The sequence below is a fragment of the Electrona antarctica genome (genome assembly GCF_951216825.1).
Source record: "Electrona antarctica genome assembly, chromosome: 21".
Lineage (NCBI taxonomy): Eukaryota > Metazoa > Chordata > Actinopteri > Myctophiformes > Myctophidae > Electrona > Electrona antarctica.
In genome coordinates, this window is record NC_136802.1 from 22,255,607 (window position 1) to 22,271,842 (window position 16,236).

The following is a 16,236-nucleotide window of genomic DNA, read 5'->3' on the forward strand; positions in this document are numbered from 1 at the left end:
CCGGCTGGCCAGGGGGAGGTAGTTTAGAGACCAGGATTACGGCATGTTTTTGTGAGGGTACCTACCTACCCTAGGGGACACGGGGAGAACATGCAAACTCCACACAGAAAGGCCCTTTCACCAACCCCGCCTCGGGTATGGGCACTGATGACGCGGAGGAGGGAACACGCCCACAGCGTCCCCAGCGGGAATCAAACCCAGGACCTTCTAGCTGTGAGGCGACAGCACTACCGACTGTGCCACCGTGCCCCCAAATCACCATCAACCGCCCCTTCACTGTGGAACTTGTCCGGTATAAACAGCCTAGTGCCAGACGAGCCACTTATCCTGAGCAGCCTGCAACTTTTTCAACTTTTTCAAATCTTTGAATCTATTCGTTTTTAACTCAAATCGTTGCTTCTGGGCGTCCCTGGAACAACATATTTTCAGATGGGGGGTCGGTGGCCAATTACATATATTTTTTAGGGTCCTTGACTTGAAATATTGAGCACCACTGATATAGAAACATAGGTATTTCAGATTTTTTTTTTAGGCCTAAATGGGTTAAAGTAGTGACCGTTAAGGTCACGGGGTCACCACAATCAGTCCTCAATCAGAACATGAAGGGCAGCAAATTCCATGACCAGAGTAAGACAGACAGTGTTTTTCAATATGTGGACGAACGGATGGACGGGTTAGAAAGCTTGTGTAAGATACAGATAGTGTATGGGGACTAATGTATGGTGGTCCTATTATAATTATATTATAAATGTACAAATTACTGGGAACATGTAGGGAATAGGGATTGCATTGATTTGTCTGCCTCCCACTACCTACCTATAGTCGTACACAGTTTGACGGACAGACGGACGGACAGACATAGCATTTCCTCATATAAGGTAATTATCTTCATTCCACTGTCAAATTAAAATATTGTTAATTGTTAACAATTGTTATTGTTAAGTGTTTGGTATGCACACGCTTGCTCGCGCGCGTGTGCGTGCGTGCGTGCGTGCGTGCGTGTGTGTGTGTATAAAAGCTGACAGTGTATCTTACGTTCCCTCAGTAAACCATGAGTCTCTCTTCGACAGCAGTGGTGTTGCTGTTGCTCTGTGGAGTGCAGCATGGAGGAGCCCGACATCCATCCAACGATCTTCAATCGCTTATCCATAGTCGGGTCGCGAGGTCCCTGCAGAACGACTTTTATGGAACTGTCCTCACCTATCACGTAAAGGACCATGAATTCTCAAATGTAACTCATATCACGGTAAGTACATGTCAAGATTATTTGTGAAATTAACCAATTTACGATCTCACATCACATTGAGATGCGTCGTGAGATTGTAGATGTGATATTTCCGCTGTTTTTCGGAACATTTTGAATCTCTGCCCTGATTACCCCATATTACAATACAATAACAAACTCTCTTTAAAAACGAAACAAAAATGAAAACAAAAGGTGCAAAACTATAATAACCACAACAATTACACCGATTGACATCAATGTAATTTGCAATTCCCAAAACTTAATCAATATTCTGTAATGTATGAAATATCTCACTTTTGTACCAGTTCCATGATTTGTGGTTCAAGTTATATCATAATTAATTTGCTAGAGCTACATTTGACACACTTTTAGATTTTAGAAGCTTCTGTGTCCATATCCACCTACTGTAAACAGAGACAGGATCAAAGTCATGTAGTGTATAACTTTTATTATGTCATAATAATCTCATAATTCCAGGTGGATTTCCGCTATAAGAATACCTTCAAGACATGCATGGGTGAGCGCACATGGGTGTGTAGAGTAGGGAAAGACTGTGGCCGAGAGACCCACCTGGAGGTGAACACGGTGCAGAGCAACAATGAGTATTGCATACGAGAGGGAATCATGACTCGACGGGTTCCCAGACGCGACTTCATTTTACAGTAAGTAAAGAGATGCACTACTGTATTTCATGACACAGCAAAAAAGATTACACTTTAGATACCATTTTTATGTTTTACACAGTAGGTAATTTAAAGCTGCTATAAGCATATCATTTTTATGTTTTACACAGTAGGTCATTTATGTCAAATTTTTAATTACCCTTTTTTTTTTTTTGTATTCAGACAGCCAGTAATGGATAAAACACTCCCCCCAAAAATGTAGTCTCTGTGACACATCTAGGGGCCGCAATCTGCAATCAAAGATTTTCCTAGAAGCTTTGTCATTGGTCAATGTGCCTGTCTACTGCGTTCCCTGATGTCATTGCTAGTGACACATGCATCAGTAAGCAGGAACTGGGGATGGCAATGAAGGACCGAAAAGTCTGGCGTGGCATTATGAAATCCATGATCTCGACCACGGTCGAAAAATGATGATGACAAATCTATAGTACTTTTTAATGTTTTTTTTGTGGCTTTCGCCTTTATTTTATATTTTTTATGGAGGGACAGACAGTAGGCTGACAGGACATGGGGAGAGAGATGGGGGGAAGACATGCAGTAAAGGCCGTCGGGATTGGGAGACGAACCCGTGGCACACTGCCAGATTGGATTACCAGCCAAGGTGCCTGGACCACTGAGCCATGGCCCAGGCCTCTATAGTACTTTTAAGTGAAAAAATTAAGGTTTTATGAGCCAATGAAAATTGCCGTTTTGTGAAAATTCTTCTTACACACACACACACACACACACACACACACACACACACACACACACACACACACACACACACACACACACACACACACACACACACACACACACACACACCAGTTCAGCCAGAACTGCTATTTTTGGCAGAAGGAGAAGAAAAAAACAGACAAAAACAATAAAGTACCAAGTCCATTCAGGACTGCTTGGTCCTTTAATAATAATAATAATAATAATAATAATAATAATAATAATAATAATAATAATAATAATAATAATAATAATAACTAGAAAAAGTGCCCTTCTGGGCACAGGTCTCCACCAGGAGGATAGGACTGTGAGATGTTTGGCAAAATGTTTAGGATTAATATAAACATGTTTTTGAGGCATTTTGTTCCAAAAATGTGTTTTGCAAAAATCAACCTGTTGGTGGCGCTATAACAGGCCAATGTGAAAAGGGTGGGATATATTCCTCAGCCTAGTAAGAAAATGTGTGAAAGATTTCACGTAAATTGCATGCTGCGTTCATGATTTGAGGCTTTTGTTCAAAACGGGGCAATCTTGCAAACTGTGAAAGCCAATTATAGCCAATTAGGATGGAATATGAAATATCGGACAGATCCAACTTGAGCACATGACCATAGAGATACTGTGTAACGATTTGTGAGATTTTTGGACAGAATCTGGAGGAGTAATATCAAAAAATGTGTTTTACAAAAGTCGGCCTCCTGGTGGCGCTATAAAAGGCAGATGCGGAAAATGCAGGTCAACGGTTTGTCCTTGGCCTCTAGGGAGTGTGCATGCAACGTTTCACGCAGATCGGTGCAGTTTTAGGTAAAAAATGTGAAAAGCTGCCTCATGGTGGCGCTATAACAGGTCGTTCTGGAAAATGTGGGGCAGAGGTTCATCGTTGGCATCCAGGGAGTGTGTGTGCAAAGTTTGGCATCGACCGGGTTAACGGTGCCGGAGATTAGCTGGTAACGGACGGACGGAAGGACGGACGGACGGACGGACGGACGGACGGACGGACGGACGGACGGACGGACGGACGGACGGACACACACACGGACGGAGTGCAAAACATACTCTCTCCCCATGCCTTCGGCCTGGTGGAGACAATAATAATAATAACTAGAAAAAGTGCCCTTCTGGGCACAGGTCTCCACCAGGAGGATAGGACTGTGTGAGATGTTTGGCAAAATGTTTAGGAGTAATATAAATAAGTAATATGTTTGCCTTTGATGGCAATTGGATGATGTGAGGCATTTTGTTCCAAAAATGTGTTTTGCAAAAATCAACCTGTTGGTGGCGCTCTAACAGGCCAATGTGAAAAGGGTGGGATATATTCCTCAGCCTAGTAAGAAAATGTGTGAAAGATTTGACGTAAATTGCATGCTGCGTTCATGATTTGAGGCTTTTGTTCAAAACGGGGCAATCTTGCAAACTGTGAAAGCCAATTATAGCCAATTAGGATGGAATATGAAATATCGGACAGATCCGACTTGAGCACATGACCATAGAGATACTGTGTAACGATGTTTGAGATTTTTGGACAGAATCTGGAGGAGTAATATCCAAAAATGTGTTTTTCAAAATTCGGCCTCCTGGTGGCGCTATAAAAGGCAGATGTGGAAAATGCAGGTCAAAGGTTTGTCCTTGGCCTCTAGGGAGTGTGCATGCAACGTTTCACGCAGATCGGTGCAGTTTTAGGTAAACAATGTGAAAAGCTGCCTCATGGTGGCGCTATAACAGGCCGTTCTGGAAAATGTGGGGCAGAGGTTCATCGTTGGCATCCAGGGAGTGTGTGTGCAAAGTTTGGCATCGACCGGGTTAACGGTGCCGGAGATTAGCTGGTAACGGACGGACGGAAGGACGGACACACACACACGGACGGACGGACGGACACACACACGGACGGAGTGCAAAACATACTCTCTCCCCATGCCTTCGGCCTGGTGGAGACGACAACAAAACATACTCTCTCCCCATGCCTTCGGCCTGGTGGAGACGACAATAATATCATCTCCCACAGGTTACCAGGTGGTAACTGGATAACTGGCATTGCAAACACTATGACCTTGGATTCATATTATACAGTGGTAGTCGACCCCAGGACCAGATCGGACACTGGGAAACCCAACGGGTCTCCTCAGACCACCATCATACCTTTACTACGGTAACATAATACACTGCTGTTTTGTTCTTACACTCATTACTAACATTAACATAATACACTGCTGTTTTGTTCTTACACTCATTACTAACATTAACATAATACACTGCTGTTTTTTTAACCCATTTAGACCAGAGACCAGAGTCTACAAATGTCTTCTAAATCTAAATCATGACAGTTTTCTGAAAAACCTATGTTGCTATGTCAGTGGTGCTCAACCTTTTTCATGTCAAGGAGTCGGACCCCCATAATTATCTGTATTTGGCTGCGGACCCCCATCTTACAATATGTTGTTCCAGTGACCCCCCCCCAAAAAAAGCAAAATTTGAGTTAAAAACATTCGCTGTGAAAGAACATATATTCAAATATTTGCGCCACATTTTCCCAATTTTCCGAAAATAGCAGATATACAAGCTTGTAGCGTGGCACTCGATGCCGCACTATGAGCTTGTAGATCTGCTATTTTTCAATAGCTAAAGTATAACATAATGCTTAAAACACCAAAAGGGTTTCCCTGTTTTGTTCAGTCTTATACTTATTACTAAGTATACTTACGTATTACATAATATTCTGTTTTGTTCTGATTTATAGTTATTACTCATTATGTAGCTGTAGAGGATTAGAGCCTCTGCCTGATCCCACTCTGTAGTCTGTACATACAGTTTTTATTTTTTTCCTGAAATGATTTTGATTTTTTGTTGTTGAAAAGATTCAATTTAGTTGTTATTATTCATGTCATGTCTATGAATTGATTGCATGGGGCCTAAATGGGAACAAGGACCGCAAGGACCTTTTTTTTTTTGCTATCGCTTTTGAACTGAGTGTTTGACTGTACTCTGTTGCTGTTTTTTACATTTATGTTCAATAAACTATTCACCTTTATGCTAGCGGTTAAGATGTTGTCTTTTCACGGGGGAGACGTGATTAGCATAATACTGATTCCTATCTGATTTCTACATTATGCATACAAGATAATTGGAAAATAAAATTCTGTTTTAGGATAAATATTTCCTTTATAATTTATACTAAAATATAATGATATACTATTATAATACTACTGGTATATACCTCTACTAATAAAGAAGTGGAAAAGAAATTAATGATAAATGTCTCTTTCTTCCATCTCTCTTTGTCTCTCAGAGTTCATTCTAACTGTAATAGAAACTACAACCTGTTAGCGTTTGACCCAGAAGGAGACTCGGTTAGATGTTATGGAAAGTCACTTCCTTCTATGGTCTCGTTTTCAAAGGTGAGTTGAATGCTTTTAATTTGTAAATAAGAACATGGATCACATCATGCTGATGCGAATACACATTTTATTCTAATTTAATTCTGATGCTAACACAGATTTGAATTAAAATTGCATTTATTTTGTAGGCCTACTACTATAATCGGTCTGTGCTGCCTCTTAGAAATGTGATCCATTATTTCTTGTGTTTTTTCGTTTTCCTTCTTTTCTTTTTTTTTTTAAACTCTTCCTGTCCTGTGTCCATTCTCCTTCAGGGATGCACTTTGGCATTTTCTAACACCAGCAGCAGTAATGAGCGTAGCTACGTTCTCCAGTTGCATTGGAAGGACTATCCCACCAAGGTTATCACAGTCACAGGCATCCGTGGAAATGAAACTCTTGGAACAAGCAGCTATTTCAACAAGATAACGACTGTTGTTGTTGTCAAAGGTACACCCTACAACCCTCAGTTCATATAAAAATGGATCCTTGCAGTTATATTTTCTTATAGGGGTTCCTGGCAACTCAATAAATTAATATAAAACATAATTAAATCGATAGATAATCTATTTAAATCAATAATCTAACATAGACAGAAAGCCATTAAAATGGTTATATTCCCTCCTTTGTGGTCAGTGGATGGAGCAGTACCCAGCTGTACAGAGGGAAAGTATATACCCAGGTTCCTGCATCCCACCCCAGCTAACAGAGCAATGCTCTACGCCCCTGTTGGTACGACACTGGAAATCAACATCATCACGGAGGCAACACACTCCACGTGAGTAAAATAAATCACCATCAACACAGAGGCAACACTCTCCACATGAGTAAAATAAATCAACACAGAGGCAACACTCTCCACATGAGTAAAATAAATCACCATCAACACAGAGGCAACACACTTCACATGAGTAAAATAAATCACCATCAACAGTCCAATCCGTCCAACGTTCAGATGTAAATAGTGATTTTTGATTGGTCAGTGTTTTGTTGTCCTATGGTGTCCCCAACGTTTCGGGTGAACTGAAGGCGTAATCTAAGACTTTTGAACCTTGTTCTCTTCTTTGGTGGTGTTTATAGGGTCTCTGAGCTGTTGTACAGTGGACCCCACAACATAAACGTCACTGAACCAGTACAGGGACGGTTCATCCTGAGATGGACACCTTCACAGTCGGAGGATGGAGATTATCTCCCTATCTGCTTTGTAGCTCAGACCAACAGGTCAGCATCCATGTAAATGATCTGTCTGTCTGTCTGTCTGTCTGTCTGTCTGTCTGTCTGTCTGTCTGTCTGTCTGTCTGTCTGTCTGTCTGTCTGTCAGGTGCTCGATTCAGTATTTAGATATTTGATATTCATTTTAGCTGCCACACCCCCTTCCTATACCAATCCATTGTAACATCAGTGAAAGAATAAGGTTCCATAAAAAAAGATCTAAAGAATTATTACAAATAAATGAAAAGAGTAATTAAAAAAAGAAAAAAGAAAACACGGGCACCTCACATATTATGAGTCAACAAAATGTTTGGTGTTTTGATGATGAATTTAAAATGGTTAAAATGGAAGTTGAATTTACAATGTGTTAGTATAGGAAGGGTGTGGGGCAGCTAAAATGAATATCCAATATCTAAATACTGAATCAAGCAACTTAAAAACTTTCTGGTGTGTTCACATGAGCATGAGTAGACGATGATACTACATAAAGGATAAAGCATCATTGGCTGGATCAAACCCCAAAGAACCTTAATCCAACACCACTATAGGACAACACTAGGACAAACTGAAATTCAAAGCAATAGTTTAGTATCAGTAACCAATGTATTAAATTACTGTATTTTGTTTGCACCATTTTGTTTGTACTTGGTGGGACAAATCAACTTTATTGTGAGACACAATTCATTCCTTACAGACATGAAAACTCCTGTTTATTAAACGTGTTTGTTTTCTCAGTTCGACCCAGTCGGAGCCTCGCTGTGTCATTGTCAGTGTCGCAATCGGTGGGTGAAACTACACCTGTTTATTACTGCACCATATTTCACTTTCCATCAGTGATATTATCTGATTTGAGGAGGCTCGAGTAAGTCGAGTTAAATGTCATCTTTATGATCTATCTCCACCTAGAACCTCCGCCTACAACCGTGGCTCCTACAACCATGGCAATGATGGCACCTACAACCATGGCACCTACAACCATGGCACCTACAACCATGGCACCTACAACCGTGGCACCTACAACCATGGCACCTACAACCATGGCACCTACTATTGACGACCTCTCCAGGTCTCGTAAGTCTAATAAAATTATGAATTTCTTTCTTCTTTTTTTCTATGTTTCCGATCCCGTCCGTCTGGACCGATCGGCATGAAACTCAATACCTTTGCTCTGTAGTCATGCGATCATGAATTATCTGTCTGATTTTTCTTCCAAAGTCTGCGGGAGTGGCCCGTTTCGCACAGAATTGCTGTGGCACTAACGTACATTCACCTGTGTTGTTTTGTTAGTGTGCGGACAGGCTCCAATGAACAGCAGAAGGATGGATGACAGAATCGTCGGTCATAACGCCATCCCTGGCAGCTGGCCTTGGCAGGCGAGTATACACCACCATGTTTTGGGCCATTTCTGTGGAGGTTCCCTCATCAACAGAGAATGGGTGCTGTCCGCTGCCCACTGCTTTCCAAGGTGAGAAATGAATGTATTTGTGTCCATATCACCATATCGGTGTTCCTATATAATATATAGGAACATCTACATCTACATCTATATATTAAATATAAGTCGTGTGTGTGTGTGTGTGTGTGTGTGTGTGTGTGTGTGTGTGTGTGTGTGTGTGTGTGTGTGTGTGTGTGTGTGCGTGTGCGTGTGCGTGTGCGTGCGTGCGCGTGCGTGCGTGCGCGTTCATATATACATATAATAATAACGCTTCTCAAAATGTCATGTTTTTCCCCCCACTCCATTAGCTCCATTCACCTGTGTGACGTAACCATTTTCTTGGGTCGCCACGCCCAGGTATTAACGAACCCCAACGAGGTGAGCAGGACGGTTGCACAGATGATCCTCCATCCTGACTACCACAAGCAGGGTGTGAATGAATACAACGACATCGTTCTGCTGAAGCTCTCCAGCCCTGTCACCTTCACTCCTTACATCCGCCCTGTCTGTCTGGCAGCATCGGACAGCACCTTCTATAGTGGAACCACAAGCTGGGTGGCTGGCTGGGGGATGACACGCCATCACAACGGTGACATTGGTGAGTCTAATTTTGGAACTGTGAGCTTTGTCACTGGCTGGGGGGACGCAGATTCTGGTGGAGATTAACGCTGGGTAGGAACCGACCCAAAATTCGCCTGCACATGCACTGTATTGCCTTGCAGAGTCACGCAAATGACTCCTCTTTATGTCTTCCATTAGTTCCCCTGCCCTCTCCCCAGATCCTTCAGGAAGTTGATGTGGCAGTCGTGGGAAACAACAAGTGTAACTGCTCCTATGACATCACAGACCACATGCTGTGTGCTGGTCTCAATCCAGTAGGAAAGGGCTTCTGTATGGTGAGAGATTGTATTCTTTTCTCTGTCCATATCCATCAATCATTCTCTCTCTCTCTCAATAAAGTGAGAGAGAGAGAATGATAAAATGCATCATAAATCTCTCCTATCCACAGTTTGACTCTGGTGGGGCATTGGTGAGCCGCATGAACCACAACCATACCACCCGCTGGGTCCAGTCTGGGGTTGTGAGCTTCCCCGACTGTGCCCGGCCTAACTCCCCAGGAGTCTATGCTCGCGTGTCTCGCTTCCAGAAATGGATCAACAGCCACATCACCGCTGACCAACCAGGCTTCGTCACGTTCACCTCCCCCGGCCACGACACTGATGAGGGTTATTCTTGTCCTCCTCCTCCTCCACCACCACCACCACCACCACCACCCGTTAAACCATGTATGAGTCTATTTTGTGGTGGCCCGAACACCATCCGTTTCTCCTACTTCACTTATGTCTTAACTCTTGCGCTGATTCTCTACAGCATGGCTGGTTTTGCATAAGGGCTTTTCAAGTTATGTTGCCCATGGGAAACATCTCTTTACATAGCTTTTTTGTTGTTGTTATTTTTTTGCATGGCACCAGGCCTACACATCATCAATGATGAGCTAAGATCCTAAGAGCTTTGTGTGCTTAATGTTGCTGAGCTGTCATTAGCGTACCCTGTCAAGGACTTAATTAACTTGTTTTTATTGAAAGTCAGAAGCGCCAAGAACGTGTTTTACGTGTTTGATTTTTTGTTTGTTTTTTATTGATTCAGAATCAGCTCGCTATTATCCAATTTCTAGCACCGTTGCTAGGCAACACTTGCTTGCTTTGCTCTGTGATATCTGGATATCCCCGCCCGTCCACCACCATTATAAGCACAGTCATTAAAACCTTTTTTCTCCGAATGTAGGCTGCATCCGCGGTGTTTGAGCACAGCGGGGATGTAGCATTGCTATTGACGCTTCTAGAGATAAATTAAGATTCTTATTTTTTGATTTATGGGGACGGGAAACGTTATATCAAAATAATAGAGCGATGTTTACGGTGGCGGTATACGGACAGCGCCCGAGGTTTTGGTGGCGGATTATGAGTTTTTAATTGAGGGCTCGAGTGTATGCGTAACAGCATCAGCTGTGTAGTTTGATGTGATTGGTCTGCTTTCGTATAAGGCAGGGGTATTCAACTAGATTAGGTTCGGGGGCCACAACTGTAGAATGATTGTGTGTGGGGGCGCCGCACAGCGTGCGCACACACAGAACATTTGTGGGTTCTCAAAATGCATTTTGTGCTCAAACACAAAGATGTATGTATATAATACATGTGTGCACATGCAGTAATGAGCAGTATAACATGTCTATACAGGTATATGCTACCTTAAATAGATGTAGACCTATTTGACAGTGTATAAACAAAATTGCCTTGAAATTAACGACCGTTAACGAGCACCAGCTGGACACACACACACACACACACACACACACACACACACACTCACTTTGGCCAGCGCCAGTTGAATAATCTTAGTCAGACACAAGTTGACACGGAGGAACAACAGACCCTTTTAGAGACTGCAGGCTTCTTCGGTGCCATCATAAAACAGCTTGAAATGTTTAGATATGTCTTGCCTGCATCTTACTATCCACTTTTGTATTAACTCATTCTAGAGCAAATCTATGTTAGCCTGTGCTGAACTATTGCTACTGCCATTTAGCTATGTATGAGTTAAAGGGATAGTTCAGATTTTTTGAACTTAAGTTGTATGAAATACTTGTCATTAATATAGTGGTTGCAACTGTATTAATTGATTGCCCGAGTCCCATGGTGGGAGTTCTGCTCTGGTTTTGGTCAATATTAAGTAGTTCCGGTCAATTTGTGGGGGGCACTGGGGCCACGCAGTAAAAGTAAATGAATCCACAAAATGAATGTAATTTGTATTGTTGACCTATTTCTAAAATATTAGCGTGACTTTCGTTCAACTTTGACCCCTCTATCACATGGAACTATTTTTTGGGCGTAGTGATATGGACACAAAAAACATAGTTCTGTGTGATAGAGGGGTAAAAAAAGAACGGAAGTTGCACTAATATTTTAGAAATAGGTCAATAATACAAATGACGTTAGTTTTGTGGATTCATTTACTTTTACTGCGTGGCCCCCAGTGCCCCCCACAAAATGACCGGAACTACTTGATATTTCACCAAAACCAGAGCAGAACTCCCACCACAGGACTCGGGCAATCAATTAATACAGTTGCAACCACTATATTAATGGCAAGTATTTCATACAACTTAAGTTAAAAAAATCTGAACTATCCCTTTAATGGGACACATGGCGGCCAAACGTGGGTGAAATTTGAAATTTGTTAAAGCAAATAAAATAATATATTTTAACAAAATGTTTTTTGTTTCACTATTATTTATGTTATTTATGGTTACATTGTCATGTTTAAAATGCCTTAAAGGGTGAAGTGACATGTCTTGTTCATGCTCTATATATTCTGAGCAATCACTGCTATAGAGCAGTCGTTCTCAATGGTTCTCAATGGTTGTCAAATGAAAATGGTTTCATTTTACACTGTGAATGTAGAAGAATTGTTATTTTTGATCGATTGCCTCTTATCTCTCCTGTCATGGAATTGTGGACAAAATCGTAGCAATCAAACAGCAACAATTGCTGTTTGCTGGCTTGTTGATTGTGTCTTGTGTTTTTCTTTTCTTTCTTGTGTTTTTGTAATGTGCACATTTATAATTTTGTCAACAATCAATAAATAATATTGAATGAGAAATGTATTGTACTCCAGAAAGGAAAGGGTAAGTTAGAATAAAATAAAAGAATGGGTGCGGACAGTACGGTACAAGCTTGGTTAAATAGCTGTATTGTACAGCATTCAAAATACAACCAACACATTTATTTGTGCCCCATTTGACTTCACTTAGAAACGTGCAATGAATTCCACCCATGAACTAAATAGGCATATAGGTTTTCTTAACCCCATTTTAAAGTATTTTTCTTTTCACAAAACTCACTCAAAACACCAAATAAACAAAACAAAAGCACAAAACAAATAAGTGCAGACCTACACTTTCAATAACAAATAAGCATAGTAGCATCTGCATGACTGCATCAGTCCAACTTCATGCGTTTGATTTAACTTGTTACTGTCTCTGTAGTCACTGTCTCTGTGTCTGTAACACGATGAGGAACAACAGCTCCCTCTGGCGGAGAAAACGGCATGTAGCAGCAGCACAGCGGTGCTTGCGCGGTCTGATCATAGACAGAGTATGTTCTGATGCTGCGTTCACCGTTCACACAGCTATGGTAACGGTTCACACGGGCAGGCGGGGCAGATATACAAAGATGTACAGTCGTCAGTCTACCATTGCTTTTCAATGGAAGCCAGCAACATGAAGAAGACACATGCGACGTGTATAACTTGAGACTGCTGCAAAAGCTACAAAAAGATGAGCTGGCCTGGTTGATCAACTTAAGCTATAAAGATACTTGAAGCTACAAATGCGCTGTGTAGCAGCTACAGGGGGCTCTATCTTCACTTACACACCTCTTCCACCAGGGGGCGAGAGACAGTAAGAAGGCAACAGTTTAACCTGGATCGTGTAATGCGCATGTGTGAAACATGTTGCCCCGGAAGTACAAATTTCATGTCATAACCATAGAGATATGCAATAAAAAACCTATAGTCTAAGAATAAAACCCATAACTCTATGGTCATAACCATAACGCACCGTAGAGTTGGTCAGCGGGGTCATTGCCATATGGGTGGCTGGTATATTAATTATAACAGTATAACTCTAGTATGTCGGTGATGAAAAACGTCTCATATTAAAACTGCTGGACATTGATCTACACTGACTGCAGGTATGTGTCTTAAACTTAAACATTAGCCCTGGTGGCTGTTTCCATGTGAATCCTGAAATCCACATGATACTCATTGCTCTATTATAGCAGCTGTGTTTACTTTTGTATCGTTGCTGTCGGGCAGAGAAACCTAGCTTGTATCTCCATCATTTAAACGTGTATGTTTTCTTTTGTAAATAATGTCCTAATTCATCATACTGCAGCATTGTTGACACTAAGGCCTCAGAGGCACTTGCCCGTTGGCGTTGGACAAGTACAGGTCATGTTCTACTTGGCCAAAGGTCATGCCCACTTGCCCGAAAAGTAAATTGTTGAGGGGCACTAGCCCCTCCTATATACAGCTTTTGTCCCCACACGTCTCATATTTTCCATTGACAATGAAAGGAGATCAAATATGACGTAAATTTGTGGCAACACAAACATTAAATGCCATTGACAATGAAAGGAAAATTTACGTCGTATGTAGATGAGCAAATCGGCTAACAATGAATATGACCCTGGGTTAATTTGATTGCGACCAGAGATACCTGATGTCATCAATATTGGCCAGCAACTCTACATCTGACCTCAAACCCTTAGATCTCCATATATGGAGCTGACCTGTTCTGACATTCCATATGTTGATCCTTCCCATCCACCCTTCCTCTTTAATGTCTCCCTTTTGACTGATACCTGTCCATTTAAACTCTAGACGGGCCTGTCCCAAAGTTATTAGTGCAGCCACTATTTTTTTCAATCGCCCATCGTCTGTTAAAAAATCGCCAATGGACGATATATTCGTGTTATAAAAGAAAAGTGAGAACAGCTCACTGTGGGTCGCAAAAAAGCCAGATCTACAAGCTCTCCTCCGGGTGCCGTCTCTATTCATATATACTCTAAGGTCCGGACTAGAGTGACAGACGTAAACACAGCAAAATGTAGCTTGCCCTAGTAACTTCTCCTCCTCCCCGGACGGTCAGACCCCAATGTAGCTGCTGCTGCTGCGGGCTGTTGCTTGGGCAGGAGAATACCATTACAAGGGGAGGAGAAGTTTCTACCGGCGGCTGCTGGTCCAAATTGATTCGCATTTTGCTCACACTTGTACAGGCTACATTTGAAGAGTTGAATTTTCGATAAGATTGAGTATTATTTTGCAAAATAAAAAAAATAATTAAATCGCCCGATAAATCGCCCAATAAAAATATTCGGCGATAGACTCATCCAAATCACGATTGCCGATATATTCGTATCGTCACCCAACCCTACATCAAACCCTGTACACTCAAGACACTGCTACCACCTTTAGATCTCCATATATGGAGCTGACCTGTTCTGACATTCCATATGTTGATATGACCTCATCAAACCCTGTACCCAGGCGGATGTGTGCACGCGACCTCGCCCTCAGGCGTCTTACTGGTATTTTTAAGTGTAGCAACAGTGAAAACATAAATTTTACATTCCACAGGCACAGACCATAAGACAGTGCTTTGACTTCAGATGTTTAGACAGATATCTTGTGTTGTTTGTAGACGGTTGTATCCCCTCTCAAACAAGCACTTGCTTTAGCTTCAGGTTGCCCGGTCGAGCAAACTGAAAGCTACTGAAAGCTACTTTTAGAAATCTGAAAAGTTACTTTACAGTTTTGGACATGAGAGGTTTCCACCTGACAGCAACAATATTATACTTACTTGTGTTATCTATTTCAGGATCATTAATCTGTTATCAAACTGATTGGCTGTTTCAAATACGCAATGAAGAAAATACTGCTTGCTAGATGTTCTTTAATTTTGATATTAGATTTATGATTGTTAAACAAACAAACAAAAAAAAACATTCAAGTACAAAATATAAATCAATTTAGTCTGGTTCAGTTTTGCTGAGTTTAGTATAGCGTGATCGACTGTGTAGAATGCACAGCTAAGGTCTAAAAGAAGTCACCCGAGTCTGCATTTAAAAGAAGATCATTAGTAACCTTTAAGAGTGCTGTTTCTGTGCTATGTAAAGCCCCAAAACCAGTAATTTAGGTTACTGGATTAGGAGGTCAAATGCTTAAAGTGTGATTACCTTTGAGAGGATTAAGCATGTTTACCTACATCCCATCTAAATGGCTCTTTGTGTTTATGCTATTGCCCTGGAGTATCTATCTCCTGTAATTGGGAGCAATTTGGAGGTTTAGGATTCAATGGCTTTTAAATGTTGATTTGGTTCCTCCACTGTTTTCCATTTTAATTAGGCCTATTTGTATTGTTCAGGCCTTGTGGAAATGTGGTGTTTAATTTTTACTATCCATTGTTTCTCGTTAAAATTTCGTCCGCCCTCTGTTCAGGTTTGGTTGTTCATTCCAGAGTCCAGACCAGTGTGTGGAGTCCAGTCTGCAGGTGAAGATCAGTTCTCCAGCCAGGACTGTTTCTATTAAACAGGAACCTGAAGACCCCTTAAACAGGAACCTGAAGACCATGGATCTCAGTAAGTTTAAAGCACTCTCTGTACTAGCTCTGGTCCATAGCCTTCTACTGCTTCAGTATAAGGCTATGGGTCTTTCAGTTTTAAAGCTCACATCGAAATCAGACCAGCCTCTCCTCTTTTGTGGAAATCTCACGAACGTTTGACCTACTCACCAATACAAAGATGGGTTGTGTTAATAGAAAGCCTACTTTCCTTAGTGGACGCACTCTGAGCACCCCACCACACGTATAAACGGTACTTTTTGGCCAGAAAGGGATTTTTTTTCACCGGAGGAAAAATATTCTCTATGAGGCAGTTCTCTGGGCAATATCGGTAGAGGGCGCATTGGAGTAACTAAAAGTGGGTTTTTTTCAGTGGAAACAAAATCCCTTTT

General features: G+C 41.6%; 1 protein-coding gene across 1 annotated transcript; it reads left to right on the forward strand.

The window, feature by feature from the left end:
• Window positions 1-6,347: 6,347 nt before the first annotated feature.
• On the forward strand, window positions 6,348-10,732 carry LOC306914505 (serine protease 27-like). Its single transcript, XM_079491560.1, has 9 exons — window positions 6,348-6,467; window positions 6,654-6,795; window positions 7,098-7,238; window positions 7,965-8,011; window positions 8,136-8,300; window positions 8,517-8,694; window positions 8,973-9,262; window positions 9,424-9,560; window positions 9,674-10,732. Exons 2-9 carry the CDS (start codon window positions 6,731-6,733, stop codon window positions 10,052-10,054), a joined length of 1,404 nt encoding a protein of 467 aa, XP_079347686.1. The 5' UTR covers window positions 6,348-6,467; window positions 6,654-6,730; the 3' UTR covers window positions 10,055-10,732.
• The last annotated feature ends 5,504 nt before the right edge of the window (window positions 10,733-16,236 follow it).